We start from the raw sequence: 18494 nt of genomic DNA on the forward strand, positions 1-18494 counted from the left end.
ATTTATGTATTTGTTTATTTATCAATACCTTTAGGGGATACACATAATTTTTGGTCTGGGCTTTAAAGAACTCTCTTCCTGGCATTCCCACCATTAGGCACTCTTAGAGCTCTCCCAGCTATACTGTAGTCCCTGGACCCATCCCCAGTCCCTTACCCAGTGCTGGTTCTTCCTCTTGTCCTTTCTTTTTGAAGACAGAATTATAATTTTCAACATTTCAAGTGTTCCCTCTCCAACTTTCCCTTCTACACCCTTTCACCTTCTCCAACCTGAAGCTCTTCCTTTGTTAAGTATGCTACAGCTGCTAAGAGCTGAGCGTATTTTCTTCTTTATATTTTAATTTTAAAAAATTACATATGCTATAGATGCTGAGTTAGTTCCTATTTAACTCATGTCCTCATTTTAAAAATTCATTTAACAAAAACAGTCTACAAAAACATTAAATAAAACATATCTAGTGACCACTTTGTGCCAGTCATAGTGCTAGACAACCAAGTATAGAAAATATAAGATCTGGCATCTAAAAAGTCATATCATGTAGTAAATTCTTTTTTTCATCCATGTATAAGGCAGTCTTACTCAGAGCATGTTGATTGAAAACATTTTTAGAATGGGGAACTCAATACTATATTTTTTCTTTTGGTTTCTTTCTGTTACTTAATCAGTGATCATCCTATTTTTATTCATGGAGAAAATGTATGTGTTTTATTTTCAGTGTTTTGAAATGTTTTAAAAATATTTCTTCCTTTAGGAAACTAAAATAAGGTACAATAAGGGAGTAAAATATTCCTTGGTCATACTGACTTCATGTATAAAATAAGATACACAAAAACACAGACACTTGAATAAGCTTTCTCTTTGTATTTATTAGAAACTATTGCTTACTCATTAAGGAACACAGTAGTATGTGCACATAGTGCTTCAAATAGAAGACCAGAGGATAACAGTGGGCTTTTATTGCCATATTTCTCCTTTTTTATACATTTACTTTCATGGACGATACTGTGAAATAAAACAATATATGCCGTTTGTTGATTTGTATTCTTTCATGTATCATTTAATTTATTCCTTCAATATCTCCTTTTATGTATTTTATCTTATTTTCTACTGCACTCCAGCCTGGGTGACAGAGTGCCTTTTGTGTATTTTAAATACAAATGGTGACAAAAATGTACACATATTTTAAGAAAGGAAAAAACTGTATTAAATTATAATTCTCAATATATACCAATAACAATATATACCAATAACAAGTCACTTTTTGTTTTGAGTTGGAGTCTCACTCTGCCCAGACTGGAGTGCATTGGCTGCTCTCGGCCACTGCAGCCTCGACCTGCTGGGCTCTGGCGATCCTTCTGCCTCAGCCTTCCAAGTAGCTGGAACTACCAGGCGCGAGCTACCATGCCTGGCTAATTTTTTGATTTATTGTAGAGATGAGGTCTTGCCAAGTTGCCCAGGTGTGACTTGAACCCGCGGGCTTAGGCAATCCACTCACCTCAGCCTCCCAAAGTGCAGTATTTCAGGCTGAGCCACTGAGCCCGGCTACAAGTCACTTTTGATTTCTGCAATTATAAGAGGTGCTCAAGTGGTTACTATCAGCATCTAGATACTTCTGATTATGGCAAAATACTACTTGAGTAACGTTGACCAAAGTGTCCACGTGTATAGCTGCACATGTCATTTCAATTTCTTCCTGAAGTACCACCAATGTGGCCAGTTTTCTACAGTACACCACATCCTTTAAGATTCCCCCATAGATAGAAGTCAAGGAATGTTAAGTCAGGAGAATGTGGGGGAAACTCAACTGTACTTCTTTGTCTTGCTCATTGTCTTGGCAAATTCTCATCAAGGTAACCTCTCACATCTTGGTGGAAGTGCAGTGGGAGACCGTTTTGTTGCAAGTAAAATCGATCATTCCCCAAAAGTGTGCAAATTGCAGGTAAAATGTATGTGTGTAGCATGTCTAGGTACACTCGACCATTGTTTGATAGATTTCTGTAGCAAGAGTGTAAACTGTTCCAACAATCTAGGAGAAGAAGCAGGACTTGTCGCTGTGTGAGGCCTCCTAGATCTTCCCTTGTGTACATCACACACAGTACCATGCCTCTCAAACTTATCATTAATGTGTGCAACTGTTAGGCAATTTGGAGGTTCTGTTACATATTCACGCCTCCATTGATATATTTCCACAACATTCTCGAATTTCAAATGCCATTTCAAAATGGTTTGGCACTCCTTGAATGACAACTGTGCTTCCACCATTTTCTTTGACTGTCCTGCTTGTCACATGGTGATGCTAGCATTCATTTGATAAATATCATCTTTTGTGTGAATATCATACTACCATAATTGCTACCATAATTCAATTCAACTTGGAAAAGTAATATATAGATAACATTGCTTAAAATGTGCATACTTTTTTTGGCACCCCTGATATTTTCTAGATAAACCTTATTTCTCACAGGAAATAAAAATGGACTTCTTTTTAAATTTAACTCAGATGTACAAAGAGACACACATTACTATTTAAAAACATGAACCGTCAGCAAGTAGAAGATTGACTTGGGAGTTCCTAGAAATAGTCAATGAAATTATAATATGTCACTGATGTAAGATGGGGAAATTATTAACAGGTAGCAATTGAATATACCTATGGCTAATACAGTTATTGCAAAGACACTCTCAACATTTTCATCTGACAAGAAACAATCAAATCAAAACCCGATGGTAGAAAAACAAAATGAGCTTTATTTTTAAGCTCTGATTTTGTTTTTTTTTTTTTTCCTGAGTTGGAGTCTCACTCTGTCGCCCAGATTGGAGTGCAGTGGCCGCTCCCGGCCACCGCAGCCTCGACCTGCTGGGCTCCGGCGATCCTTCTGCCTCAGCCTTCCGAGTAGCTGGAATTACAGGCATGCGCTACCATGCCCGGCTAATTTTTAAAAAAAATTTTATTGTAGAGATGAGGTCTCGCCTGCCCAGGCGGGTCTCGAACCCATGGACTCAGGCAATCCACTCACCTCAGCCTCCCAAAGGCGCGGGATTACAGGCTGAGCCACCGAGCCCGTCTTAAGCTCTGATTTTTAAAGTTACAAATATAGGATCTTTATTTCTTTATGGCCTATTTATGCAGGCCACGTACCAAGTGCTGGGAATGGAGAGATGAACAATGGCTTAGCAAGAGTGACTATTATATTAATCAGCAGTTGCATCAGTGTTGTTATTGACATATGAGGTATGCATCCTGTGGTGTAAAAGCATCTCTCCTGTGGTGTGGGTCATAGAAGCCTCCCGAAAGAGGTAATGAGGTAATATAACTGGGTCTGCAGATACCAGTAAGTGTTAGCCAGACAGATGGGGGAGAGAAAAGGCATTCCAGGTGGGCAGAATGATTATAACGTGAAAATATGGAAACGTAGAACATTATAGGGTGTACAAAGAATTCCTAATAGACTTAATTTTCATTTTGATTTTATTCTTTATTTAATTTTGTGGTTGGTTTTAATAAGATTGAAATATAGAACAAAACTTTGTGGTCAGAAACAAAATGACCTATATGCCAAAGATCATATTATTCTGGAGGCCTCTGTGTTGCTGTTGAAGGGTAAGGGAGGGAAAACCATTGTCAGATTTGTGCTTTAGAAAGAAGTTTGCTAGCAATGTGAGTGTGGCTTTAGGATGCTGTCACCTAATTCAGGTAAAAGATGATATGTTGTCTGATATAATAGGGATGTAGAAAGGAGATTCAATTTGAGAGATATTTAATCATGACATAATCTCTAAGGCTTGAGAGTGATTAGATATGTGTGTGTGTGTGTGTGTGTGTGTGTGTGTGTGTGACCGCGCGCGTGTGTGTGTGGTGTGTGTGTATAGGTAATAGTGAAAGGAGGATGGTAAATTTCAAGTTTCTGATTTGACCAGTTAGAACTATCATGGGGCCCACTCATCAATACCAGGAGTGCATGAATGATGCAGGGTTGGTGATGAGGGGAGAAGAAGATGATGAAATCAATTTTCAACGTGATGTGTGTAAGATACCTGTAGAACATCTTAGTAAGAGGTGGCCAGTGGCTGATTAGACACATAGGTCAGGCACACAGAAGAAATGTCTAGGTTTGTCATAGAGATTGCATGTTGTTTTTTTACATCGATGTTGACTTTTTAGAGAGTTGGTGGCATATCTGGTGCCTTTTTGCTTCCCTAGGACATCGCACAAGGTAATCCTTAGGGTTGCATACAGTTCCCAAAACCTAACATTTGTTTTTGTTCCAGTCACTAGGATGAGGTCCATTAATGAAGAAAAAATAATGACATTCCATTTCCAATCCAGTTATTGAATACATAGAGGGAGCAGAATTGTTGAGGCAATAAAAGTTTAAGTGAAATCAGAATTAGTCTGAAGAATAGTAGCAGAATATGATGTCACCTGAATTGTATGGTTTGACAGATATTAGGCTGGTGTATGCCTAGGCCATCTTCCTTCATCTTTTGACACATTGTCTAAATTTCATCAATGCCATTAGAGTCATTCCTTGGATCATCAGTTTTTCATGTTTAAGGAGTTATTTGGTAAATGCCCTAGTAAAGAGTAATACTGTAGAAGTTATCAAATTGCATTTAATAAAATTTTTAATGGATCAGAGCTTTTGAGATGCCTAGATAAATGACAATTGAGACAGGACCAGAGTATGGTTTGTTTTGTTCTGTTTGTTCACATCTCATTGCCATTTCCTTGAAATTAATGATTTTAATAATGCCAAGTTGAGGCCCCAGAAGAAATTTCCTTCCTATTAAATTCACATTTTTCTCCCAGAAGTTACTGCTCTTTCAGAAAACATTATTAACAATTCTTGATATTCCAAAAATAATTTTTAGATCTCTTTTCAGTTGTTAATGAAAGAAACAACATTTTGCTATGTTACAAGAAAGATGGAAGTGTGTGATATGAGCCATGACATGCTACGATTTGTTGAAATTTGTTTTTATTCTCTTAGGTCTGTATATCTGCACACAAATACATAGTAGGACTGTTTTTATTAGGGTAATACTAGCTGCATAACAAACCCCTAACTCTCAATGGTTTCATATAATAGAAGCACATTTCCTGCTCATACAACAGTCCAAGGCAAGTGATCCTGCCTGGCATATGGCAATTTTTCCATACAGTGATTCAGTGGCTCTGCTATCCCCTAGGGCCTTATTGTCATTTGCATCCAGCTGGTAGAAAGAGGGAGAAAATGTGGAGAGGTCGTGCTTGCTTTTTAAGTTGTGGAGTAGAAGTTATTAATGCACATCATTTCTGCTTACATTCCGTTGGTGAGAACTAGGAACAGGGACCACACCTAGATACAAGGAATGGTGGGAAATGTATTCCCGGCTGGGCAGCTGTTTCCCAGTAAGAAACCCATACGATACAAGGGGACCACAGAATTTTGTGCCATCTAGTTGCCTTGGCTACAAGAATTATATAATATATTTGAGCAAATCACAAATGTTACATGCAAGAGTTGCTCAGTGTTTTATAGTCACATTTCAAATATATAATGATGTCTATGTAGAAAGAAAATGCTTTAGTTTGATACTTTGCATGTGTTGTGGATGTCAATGATTGCTGAGATTCCTTCAATATTAGCAAGAATGTTGAATTCCTTATTCATTGTGTATGAACTGAGACTTTCTTTCCTTATTTTTTAGGTTGGACGAAATTTGCCCGATTGACACGGGCTTTGACAAATAGCCGAAGTGTTTTGCAGCAGCTCACACCAATGAATAAAACAGAGGTGGTCCACAAACACTCAAGATTAGCTGAAGTAAGTATGAGACTAACTTTGCTTTCCAAGATGGTCTGTGTTGGTGCATATTTCCCCCCCAAAATGATTCATACAGATATGTCTATTATTTTATAAACAGTTGATAATTTATTTTTCTCTTGTAGAAACACAGAAATACCAAATACATCTTTTTTTTCATTCCAACTATTGTAATGGGAATGTAGTTAGTTTGTGACATACCAGGTGGTGTCTGTAGAGTGTGGAGTTTCCTTTGAGATAGGGAGTTCACATTTTCCTTCATTTATGTATGCAGCAAACACTTACTGAGAGGTTGTTCTGTGCTTGGCACGCTGCAAAGGATATAAAGATAAATAAGAAATGGGCCCTGTTATTAAGGAGCTAAATGTCCAGCAGTGGAAACTGATCGTGGAATGTGAAAAGTACTATGACAGAGTGCAGTGGGAGCCCACATTAGGAGCATTTGCTCAGACTTGGGGCTCTAGGGAAGGCAACTTGAGGGAGGTGATATTTGAGTTGAGTGAATCTTAAAGGGAAAACATAAGAGTTAGGCAGGCAAAGAAGGCATAGAGGTCATTTCTACCAAGGAGGCCAGCATATGCAAAGGCTCAGAGATACGATAGTATGAGGTCTTTGAGTATGACTTCAGTATGGTTGAATTCAGGTGAAGAAGAAAGATTAGTGTGCTGTATAGTGAGATGGTGGTGGTTGGTATCTAATGTGGGAAATGACATGGTCACATTTATACCTCAGAAAAATCTCTCAAAGGGAGATTAGTTCTAATTGGTTTCTTTTGTCTTCATATTTGTATTTTATTAATTTTAAATATTAGTCCAAGAAGAGACTTACAGCTTTTACCATATTGCCGAAAGGATTGAAGGCACAAAATGACCAAAAACCCCTGCTTGACCTAGTAGCTGTCTGGAGAATGGGTAAATAGGAAAACCTGTCAGAGAGTCTTAGCAGTAATTTAGCTAGAATGACCATGATATTAGGCAAGGTAGTGGCAGCAGAAGTGGGCAGATTGCAGATGCAGGCTAAAGTCAACACATTTGTTGATAGATTAGGGTATGGAGTGGGGACTGAGCCAAGGATAACTCTATGTTTTGAGTTTAGACAACTGGGTTGATGGTTCTTTTGGTTAATAAAGTGGCACAATAGGAGGAGAAAGAGAAGGTTTGGGGGCAATGATCATGGGTTCAATTTTAGACATCTTAAGTTTGAGGAGCCTGATAGGAAATCCTAGTGGAGATGTCTAAATGGTGGTGGGATTTGTGGGTCTGACACTCTGGAGGGATATTGGGGTTTGAGTTGTAGGCTTTAATCTCATTCTTAAAGTGTGGCTATTCAAGCCATAGGACTAGATGTTATTCTGAGACTAAAGAGGACAGAACTGAGGCAGCGAAAAGTTTTACAGCTCACATGTCTTCTATCCTCATTATTTGTATTACTGGTGTGAAAGTTACCAAAAAGCTAATCAAGCTCCCAAAACTATTCTGAGAATTTAGCACTTACAAAATATCCTGAGGTCATGTACCCCACAAAGGGAAAGATAGATTCAAATCTGTAAGTTCATCAGTTTGCTCTGCTGGAGAAAAGTGAGTTGAAATGCTATGGAGTTACTTTCTCAACTAGTTGTAAATATTAAATCTGGCTTGGAGAGGATTGGAATCTGAATGTTTCTTGAATCTGAAGAACTCTGGAGTTTTTCTTATACCAAAGACACTTGCTAGGGTTTTCTGCTCTAAATAGCACTGTTAGCTTGGGGAAAGAATAATACTTTGATGTACAGACATATTTTTAAAAACCAAAGTAAGACATTAACATAACTAAATAATAACTAGCAATGTTAATCACAATATTTTAAAAGATTATATGCAATTAGCACATAGATACAACTTTCTTTTTCAATAATGCTTATTATTAAATACTCTGATTTTTGGAATTACTTTCTCTTCTGCTTTAAGTGGTCCATTTCTTTTTACAAACCAGGATGAAGCAGAGGAGATTGTTTCTGTGACTGTTGTTTTTTATAGTCATGATTCCTTTTGGATTTTAACTATATCCTATTCTGAGTTTTTCTTTTCTCTGTTACACAGCAGAGCAAGAACAAGAGGAAGTGGGCCATAGAGAGGAAGATCGTCCACCTTAGCACCCTGAATCACTTAGGGTCATTTTTTTTTACTATGTCAAGGGGCAAGATGAAACTTTCCCCTTGACATTTCATCATTTTTTTAATTTTGAGAAATTTTTATTAATATATTTCTTCCCATCTGACTATTATTATTATTTTTACTTTGCTTTGGGATTATTATTGATTTCTCTGTAAGTAATTCCTAATTCATAAGCCTGATTCTGATATAAAACTACTTTCTGTCAGGTCACAGATACTCAGTGTACATACTTGCAATATGTGCTCTTAGCTCTCCCAAGATAGACCCAACAGAAACAGCAAGTAAGCACAAGAATATTGTTTTTCCAGTTGTACTCCAAGACTCATATGATTTGCTCCACTCAAAATCTGGCTTGGTTGTGGAATTTTAGGTCCTTTCACTTTTTTCAAGATACGTAAATTTAATCTTAATTCTACTTGATCCCCCCAATTTAGAGCTGATCCCCAGTTCTAAAGATTCCCGTCTTCACGTAGGCAGTTAATGAATTTTCCACATGCATCGACATTCCACCAATGGTCTTCAGCTTGTTAACTTTTATGTTGGTTGGGGATAAATCTACGCACCCTGCCACATTAGTCAGTGGGCCCGACTTTGTTAGAGTCAGTGCTCTCAGATCTTCAGAGAGGAAGTATGTGTCTGTGTTGGTATAAAAATACATCAGAAAATATGATTTAATCCCTCCTACACCTGAGCACAAATGAAATTACAGTGAAAATGAAGAGTTGTTTACTGCTTTATAAAAGAACCTGGTGATAGAGTTAAGATTAAGGTAGTGCTTTGCATATGAGAAAGATCAAAGCTTAAACACTTCACCTGCCCATTAGTCTTGGTTGTTGCCACCTTCTTCCTTCCCTTCTTCCTCCTGCTCCTTCTCCTCTTCCCCTTCCTCTTCTTACTTTTCCTCCTTCTTATCTTACATTTTTGGAGTGCTTTATATATGTAAGTCACTCTCTAGAGAATTGGGTCCTGAGTATTGAAAAAAACCTATAGGACAGGGATCTTAACCTTGGGCTGTATATTATAATCACCTGGAAAGGTTTTGAAAATATAGATTCTCTGAGAACCCACAGAATACTAATCATTCTCTGGGGTGGGGTCCAGGTATGAGTATACTGTATTTCTTGAAACTTTTCCAGATGGTTTTAGTGTGTAAAGAGATTTGAGAAGTACTGAACTCAGGGGTGATCCCACGCTGTCTCTAGAGGCGAGAACTTACATTATTCTGGGGTACCGAGCAGTGCCTACCTATTTATTAGTGTAGTAGGCACAGTGTCTAGGTTACACAGCACTTTTTGGGGCCTACAGAATGTTTCTGTTTCTGTTAGCAGAAGAAAAAACGAACTTTGAGGTAAAAAGAAAAATTGAATGTGTGATATTAATGTATTCATCTTTGTAGCAATACTATTATAAAATATACTTTTATCAATTTACCTTTTTTGTAGGAGGCAGGGGTATGGGAAGGCAAAAAGGCTTAGGGCCCAAGTAGGTGGTAATGCACCCTGACACTGAGTTTGTTCTTATTTTCCAAGTCTAATTTCTTTGTGCTCAAACATAGACTATGTAGTTATAGATGGTAAAATGCTAACATTGAATTTAAAGGACATTTTCATGTTTAACACCGTGAACTTGGAACTGATAGGCCAGTGAAAGAAAAGCCATGATTATGTACAATTTTGTGTTTATAACACTCCATCCCAGCATGAAACTTATACTCCTAGTAGGATACTTTGCTGCTAACTAATTTAAGACCTTATGGAAAAATATGTCTGGGACACTGGTGATATGGGTGAACCCATAAAATATCTTTATAAATATTCTTACAATCCCCCAAATAAAAACAATAATTTTAGCACACAACTGAAGAGAATACCAGTGCTATTTTTCATGTTGAAAATAGTAATAATAATGGATATGATATACTTAGTTTTCAGATATGTAAGTTCTATGTAGGGGAGAAACTTTAGAATACTCTCAAAAGATGCCAGCATATTTGTTTTGCTTTGCAACACATAACTCATAGTGTTATATGCTTACAAGACTTTTTATTTTTGTCTATGTATACATTCAGATATTTAATACATTCATGATTTTATGATTTGAACTTTTTGACTCCTACCTCCTGGGTCCCTTTAGTTCTAGAGACACCTAATAATTGGTTGCATAAGATGGACAAAACTGTTGAAAACATTATTTAAGAAATTCTCATTTACCGAGTTCTGTAACACATACACTGTCTAGCTTCACTGATGGCATGGGGCAGGGTTTTTGGTCTGCTCCTTCAATTCCTTTTCTGAATCCCTGGGTTCCAGAAGGTGATGCAAAGTTCTATGTTTGTTACCTTTGCCCAAAGGTGACCATACCTCTACTCTTGCTCTATCATCTTTTTCTCTTTGTCTTGTACTGTAGTTAGACCTTGTCAGAGTATGTTAGGGTTCACATAACCTTATACTGAAATTTTTCCATTTGTCAAAAAGGTATACTTAAACAAAACTGAGTATATGGAATTTTTTCACTAAAGGCAATTTGCACCTGGGCAAGAACTATAATATTCTTTAAGGGAGAAAAGAAAAAAACAGGCTAAAACATTTACAGCCCTTGATATTGCTGTGTCAGTCATCAGAGCCCTTGGGGAGATTCACTCAACAACAAGGTCACAGACAGTGGGATGCTGGGGTCCAGTGAGGCTGTCAGGACCAAAGTTATGTTTACTGAGATGATAAATATGAGTGAAGGTTGGATAACAATGACTCACCCATATAACGGTTGGACAACCCATGAAAAACCTATGATTCTAGATAGGCTTGCAGAGTGAATGGGCAGGAGACACTCTCAGAAAGTGGATATTAGCAGTATTGTGGATCAGTGTTGGTCACTGCAGCAGAGCAAGCCAGATAGAACAGCAGGCAGATCAACTTTGGTAGAGCAATTGGACTTGGAGTGAATTTCTTTGAACAAACTTTAGGACAACTCAGGAGAAGAGGGAGGTGAAACTATGGAGTGTGGCTAGCCTTGAAATCAAGAGTCATGATAAACAGGCTGTGGTTTGATTGCCAGTAAGTTTGAATTCATCACTGACTGCAGAAATGTCCTTTTCATTTATATATATATATTTTTTCTCTTTTAGGTTCTTCAGCTGGGATCAGATATCCTCCCTCAGTATAAACAAGAAGCGCCAAAGACGCCACCACACATTATTTTACACTATTGTGCTTTTAAAACTACTTGGGATTGGTTGATTTTAATTCTTACCTTTTACACCGCCATTATGGTTCCTTATAATGTTTCCTTCAAGACAAAGCAGAACAACATAGCCTGGCTGGTACTGGACAGTGTGGTGGACGTTATTTTTCTGGTTGACATCGTTTTAAATTTTCATACAACTTTTGTGGGACCTGGTGGAGAGGTCATTTCTGACCCCAAGCTCATAAGGATGAACTATCTGAAAACTTGGTTTGTGATCGATCTGCTATCTTGTTTACCTTATGACATCATCAATGCCTTTGAAAATGTAGATGAGGTAAGTCTTTTTTGAGTACTATGGATCATGTGTTTTGAAAACATCAGATAAACAAATTTCCACAGATAATCCAAACTTGTTTTTAGTCACCCTTTTCAAACTTCATGCTATTAAATCCTTGCCATAAGTTATTATATTTGATTATCTTAATTTTCATCCATTTTCCCCCTTGATTTTTGGTTGAAAATGCTAATTACAAGGAAAAGAGTGTGGTTGAGGTTGTGGTTGGGGGATGTGGAAGACAAGAAAAGCAGCAGCATTTGGAATCAAATACTGTTTACAAATTACATAACTGATGGAAAGATATGAAGTAGGTGCATTTTCTTTTAAAAGCTGTGGGATTTTAAATCTCTATGCATCTATAGATCTTTTTGACTTCTTTTCTTCAGATACATAAGTAACAGTGCTAGAGTTAATATAGAGATAAGGAAACTTTCATGAGAGAGCAGTTTTTGAATTTTTACCACTTTGGCTTCTTCCTTATAAATATTTGCTTTAAAAAATTTCTGAGTATAATTGTGAATAGAAACTATTTTGGATGATTTCTGATGTCTGATCTGATTTAAGGTTCTGCTCCTTCAAAGCTATCTGTGCAACTAGAAGTAATTAAAATGTGTTGTATCTTAGAAGACCACTTCATCCACAGTATATAAGCCTCTAACTTAAGAATGAATTATTTTCAAGTTGTTATAGCAGGCAAATTGGAAGGAACCAATAATTTCAGCAAAAAATATATAAATGAGTCAATATAGGATGTATCTATTATTAAAATGTGTTCATAATGATAATGATAGTAACTTAATTTTCCTAAAGACTCTAGTCTGCTCAGATGGAAAATTCTCTACTATGTTGTTGTTGTTGTTGTTGCTGTATATGTGTTGGGAAATAGATTGAAACGTTTCTTTAGTGACTTTTTCCATAAAATGTCTACATTCAATCAGATCTAATAGTATTAAAGACATTATTCCCCAACAGTTCAGTATAGACATTGTATTTTGATACTGTATATATAATTGTTATTTTAAAAATTATGGAAAAACCAAATCATAGTAACTCATTTTCTAATTTTAGATTTCATGTATATTAAGCCTTTAGAGGTATGTTTATTTCTTTCAAATTTATGCTCTGGAGAGGAGTAAAAGGAATTAATTTTTAAAATGCTAGTCATATGATAAATGGGCAATAAGTGCATTTATATTTCATATGCTACATGAATTATTACATAAATACGTTAAGATTTTGGTTATTTAGAACATAGGCATAAATATTTTAATATAAATAATTGCTCACATGTGGAGTCTAAAAAAGCTGACTTCATAGAAGTAGAGGGTAGAATGGTGGTTACCAGGGGCTGGGTGGTTGAGAAAATGATCAAAGGGTACAAGATTTCAGTTAGACACAGGATGAATAAGTTCAAGAGATCTAGTATACTACATGGTGACTATAATTAACAATACATATATTGTATTCTGGAAAATGCTAAGACAGTGAATGTAAAGTGTTTTCAACCACAAAAATGATAACTGTGTGAGATAATGTACAACTTAATTAGGTAGATTTAGTCATTTCGCTACATGTATATACTTCCAAACAATGTTTTGTTTGTGGTAAATGCATACAAGTATTTCTGTCAATTAAAAAAAGTAATCAAAATATCAGCTTAATTAATAGAAAAGAAAATGCAGTAAATATATGTAATAGTAAATGCATTTATAACCAGATATAATTATATGTGTAATATACATACATATATGTATATTACATATATAATTATGTATATTAGATTACCTAATTATATATAATATACATACATATATGTATATATGTAATATATTTATATATGTATATATATGAGGGGGCCCCCCCAAAAGAAATTATTTTGGGGGGTGCAGGCCCCTTTCAGTACAGGCTTCCCCTACTAGGTAAATGTTTTAGGAACCCATTGGCATCAGTGTACTAGCTAGCATTGTTATAAGAGGCTGCATTCGGCTTCAGTGAATTTGTTTTTGAGATTCTTTCAATGTATTTTTGAGATTCTTTTAATGCGTTTGCCCATTTCACGGTGGGCAATTTATGAGCACACCTGCCCATACTACACTGAGTGTGCAGCAGTTTTTGACCAAAAATGGCATGATTTCCATGCCCCACCCTCCCTATTCACCTGACCTCATCCCGAGTGACATTTTTCCCCCTGGATGAAAAAAATTCTCAAAGGGAAATGTTTTGCTGTGTGGAAGAGGTGAAACAAAAAATGGCAGAAGCACTAAAAGGCATCAAAATTGATGAGTTCACAAACTGTTTTGAGCAGTGGAAAAAGTTTCTCAATAGGTGTATTGCATCAAATGAAGAGTACTTTGGAGGTGACTGAAGTTTAATCATGTAAGAATAAATACACAATCTTTTATAAATAAATTCTGGTTTTTTTGGTTCCGTGTGTGTGTGTGTGTGTGTGTGTGTGTGTGTGTGTGTGTGTGTGTATTTTTTTTCATCAATTTTGATGGGTATTGACTGGATGGCCTCTTTCCATCTGGAATAGCATAACTTCTATCTTGATTTTTTCTTATGATTATTTTCTTCACCCCTTCCCTTTACCTACATTTTCTCTTTCTCTGGAAGTCTTTTTATTAAGATACTGTGCCTACAAGACTAGTCATTTAATTTCCTTTTTTTGTTTTTGCTTCTATTTTCCAATTTTTATCTTTTTGAAACACTTTCTGGGAGATTTCTTCAATATTATTTTCTTTCTTTGTCTCTAATAATACTTTTCTTGCTTAAGGTATAGCTTGCTTGATATGAATACAGCTAGATTAGCTTTTGCACAGTTGATATGTATTTGGTCTGTATATTTTTTTCCTTTTCCTTTCATCATCCTAGGTTATTATATTCTAACTGTATATTTTATAAGTAGTATATAGATTCTGGGAGTCTATTTAACAAGTGAGTTTAACCTATTTACATTTATTGTGATTATATTTAGATTTACATAGAGCATCCTATTTTCTACTTTTAAATGCTTTTTTGTTTTTCTCTGTTTTTTTCTTTCTTTTTTTTTTTTTTTTACTATTCTTCCATGTTTTGGATTGATTGAACTTTTCTTTAATCTCTTGGATTTCTTCCACTGTGTGGAAGTTTTCCTGTTAATTGATTACTCTTACATTTTTATTATCATCAGAGTTTGACTTAACTAATCCCAGAAATTTATAAGAATCTTTACCTTTCCTCTAAATAATTCAAGGATCTCTGTTTGCCTTCTATTTTTCAAATTATTATTGTCTTTTATTTTGGTTTTGCCTTGTTTTTTATTTGCCCTTTAAATTTTTATATATTTTATTTAGTTGTCAGTACTTAGTTAGATTTATTCATGTTTATCAGTTTCTTTGTACACCAATTTTATACATTATTGACCTATCTAGTCCAGTTCCTGTAGATACTGGCTCCTTATTACATATAATATGATGTCCCACTTTCTGGAACATACTTCTTTCTGGAAGCTTACCTGCATCATTCCCAAGCCACTCTAATTAATATTTTCACTGTATTTCATCTTCATTCATGTACATCCATGCACATTAATATAGTTAAAATTATTTTTTGTGTTGTATTTGTTTATAAACATGATAGCAATTTTTGAATGATCTGGAGACCTGTGCCTTGTGTAGGACATGTTTTGTTGTGAAAATTTGGAATGATTACTCTGGCTCTTAGTTTCCATATGGTAAAAAAAAAAAAAAAAAAGGAGAAGTGCCTGCCTTAGCTATATTACAAGGTAGTTATAAGAAATAAATGAGAAAAAGAGACATTAATGAATTTTGTTTGCAGAATTCTTCAAGTCTGATTGGGTGTTATTTCATATGTGTTTATTCTCTTAGCTTGATTATAAATCCTGTCGTGGTGACAATTGTGTCTTCTATCTCCTTGATATTTCCTCATTGCTCTTAATGCATATTGGTGATTCACTGACACGAAACAATAAAGTGTAAGCAAAGTTTTAGTATATTGTACAACGACATACAAATAAAATAGAACTTAAACATGAGGAGGAAGTGCATTAGTGATGATTTAAGAATAAGAGAAAATGTGATTCTGAAAATTACGATTAATTCTTGAACATGATGCGAGTGCAGAGTGACTTAGAAGACATAATAACATTTTTTATTTTCAAGATTGTCGACATGTTCTGTGACGGTAATTTGATTTCCTAGGAATTCATGAACTGGGTATGTGATTCTTTAAGAAATTCGTGAGGCAGAAAAGACAGATTCCATTAAGGAAACATTCTGTTTTAAAGGAAGGAATAAACATTTCCTAAAAGCCATAAATAGAGGCCAAAAGATGTTGTTGCTAGGAATTCAAAGAATAGGATTGAGCTTCTTTAATACAGCTTTGGGAGGTCCAGAGAGTTTGGTTTCTGGGAGGTTGGGGGAGCTGAGTCATAAATATCAGAGAAAGGTGGGGCAGCTGCAGATCACATGCTGTTCAATAGCATAGGGGGATTTAGGAAACATGATACCCAGGGAATTTAGAACATGGTCAGATGTTTAGATGGTAAACATGGTCAGAACAAAATGGCATTGGGAAAAAGATCACTCATTCAGGATCACTTTGATTCAGGAGGAACAATCAATGGACCAATGACTGCTAAGTGACAGTAAACAAGTATTTTTGATTTTCAGAAAAGTTTATGGAAAATAACTTTCTAAATTACTGTTTTGTCATGAGTTATGCTTGTTAAGCTGTCACATGAATTATTTTACTTTATTGTGCCTATTTGCATTAATACATTTTATTTCTGATCTAGTCATTCAAACAAGAATTGGAAATCAGAGAGCAAATCTGTAACTATGCTTACAGATTTTAGTGACTTTCGTCAGCCTAGAATCTATCTCCATCCCTTTTTGTTGCCATTTCAGACTGCCTACATATTAGAAATTGTTACTTAATAAAATTAACTTGCCATAAATAATTTACAATAATGTTTGAGTGGTATAGGTAGGCATTACCTAACTTTTAAAAAGGGTTCCTAGTTTTAAGCATATCAAATCCATAGAAACACTGCCTGTCATAGTCTGTTGTGTGCTGCTATAGCAAAATACCACAGGCTGGGTAATTTATAAAGAACAGAAATTTATTTTTCACAATACTGAAGACTGGGAAGTCCAAGATCAAGGCACTGGCATTTGGTGCCTTGTGAGGGCCTTCTTGCTTCATCTGCACATGGTGGTGAAAGGTAAAGGGGCAAGCAGGACAAACATTGTGTCCTCTCATGTCAGAAGAGAGCAAACCCACTCCTGTGTGCCCTTTTAAGAGCAGCATTGACCCATTCCTGCAGGTGGAGCCTTCATGACCTAAACACCTTCCATTAGGCGCCCCTCGACAACACTATTGCAATGAGGATTAAATTTCAACAAGAGTTTCCAGGGGACAAAAACACTGAAACCATAGCACTACCTAGTACTCCTTGGAATTGGTTGATTTTTCTTCTCACTGTATTTCCCAGTTGATGATGGTGTACCAACATTGAGTCCAGAGCAATCTGCTGTTAAATCTAATTTTATAAAAGCATGAGCCTTTAAAAAAAAGGATTATTTTTTATGAGCAGTTTTAAGTTTACAGCAAAACTGAGAACGTACAGAGATTTCCCATATACCCTTTGTCCTCATACATGCACAGATTCCCCACTATCAAACTCCCATGCCAGAGTAGTACATTTGATACAGTTGATTAACTTATAAGGATACATCATTATCACACATATTCTATCATTTACAATAGCATTCATTCTTTTAAAAAAATTTTTAATTTTAAAGATGTGGGGTACAGTTCAGATTGAAGTATACAAGTGGTCATCATACAGGTAAAGTTTGGGCCTCCCTTTGCCTGGTTGGAGATCAGGTACTCTTATTGATGTTATGTGGCCCCCCTCCTTCCCTTGGCAGTGTCTTGCTCCTGCCAATCCCTTTCTTATTGTATTATGGTAAATGTTCAGGGTCCACTTATGAGTAAGAACATGTGGTACTCAGTTCTTTGTTTCTGTGATAGATCACTGAGTATGGTAGACTCTAAATCCATCCAAGTTGCTCTGATGTCCATAATTTTGTTCTTTATGGCTGCATGATATTATCATGTATATGTGCCACATTTTTTTATTCAGTCCAGTTTCAATGGGCAACATGGTTGGTTCCATGTTTTTGCTATTGTGAATAGTGCTTCAATAAAGATGCATGTGCAGCTATATTTTTGTAGAGTGATTTAAGTTCCTCCAGGTGAATTCCAAGATGAGGGATTGCTGGGTTGTATAGAAGGTCAATTTCTAGTTCTCTCAGGAATCACCACACTGTTTTCCATAGAGGTTGAACTAGTTTGTATTCCCACTAACAGTGTAGAAGCATTCCCTTTTCTCCACATCCTCACCAGCAATTGTTGTTTTTTGTTTTATTAATGATGACATTCTTTGTTTCTGTTATTTCTAAGTATACTTTATTGTGTTTGTCCAGCTCTGTTGCAATTTCATTTAGTTTTTGCCCTGACTTTTCTTGACTTTTATTCATTCTATCCAATGATTCTCTGATCTCTTTAAGTATCTTCTGGATTCTGTCATTTCTGGAGATAACCATTGTTTGTGCCCCAGTAGCTAATTCTTTATAGCCCTGACTCTTTGATGGGGCTCTGGTTATCAGCAGTTCTTCACTGGTTTCTCATTTGTAGCAGTTCTACTATCTTTCTGTTTAATTCTGTTACTCAGTGGAAAATGGAGAAGCAGTCACTTTTGATATTTGTTCTACCTTTTGTCCTTCCTTGAGCCAGGGCTCTGGGTTTGTTCAATTATGAAGTAGGGCTAGGGGTGGGGCATTGAGCTGTTGCTACAATTTTGAGCACTTACTAGGGGATGAGGGGACTGCAAGGATTCAGAACCTATTGATAGGTCATAATATTTGCTAGCTGGTGAATGGGCTAGCTGAGACTGCTTTCTGTCTCTGCACAATATGATCTTACAGCGGGTATACTTCAATAGTTCCT

General features: G+C 36.0%; 1 protein-coding gene across 1 annotated transcript in view; it reads left to right on the plus strand.

Annotated features, from left to right (window-relative positions):
* KCNH5 (potassium voltage-gated channel subfamily H member 5) overlaps positions 1 to 18494 on the plus strand; it is a gene marked incomplete at its 3' end in the record, with an annotated part of 114804 nt that overhangs the window by 72065 nt on the left and 24245 nt on the right. Inside the window, exons 5-6 of the mRNA XM_008048533.1 lie at positions 5692 to 5807; positions 11085 to 11477. Coding sequence (XP_008046724.1) covers positions 5692 to 5807; positions 11085 to 11477 — 509 coding nt within the window. The remainder of the gene's footprint in view (positions 1 to 5691; positions 5808 to 11084; positions 11478 to 18494) is intronic.

This window comes from Carlito syrichta, unplaced genomic scaffold (genome assembly GCF_000164805.1).
Source record: "Carlito syrichta isolate Samal-C Ts95f unplaced genomic scaffold, Tarsius_syrichta-2.0.1 Scaffold124146, whole genome shotgun sequence".
Classification (NCBI taxonomy): Eukaryota; Metazoa; Chordata; class Mammalia; order Primates; family Tarsiidae; genus Carlito; species Carlito syrichta.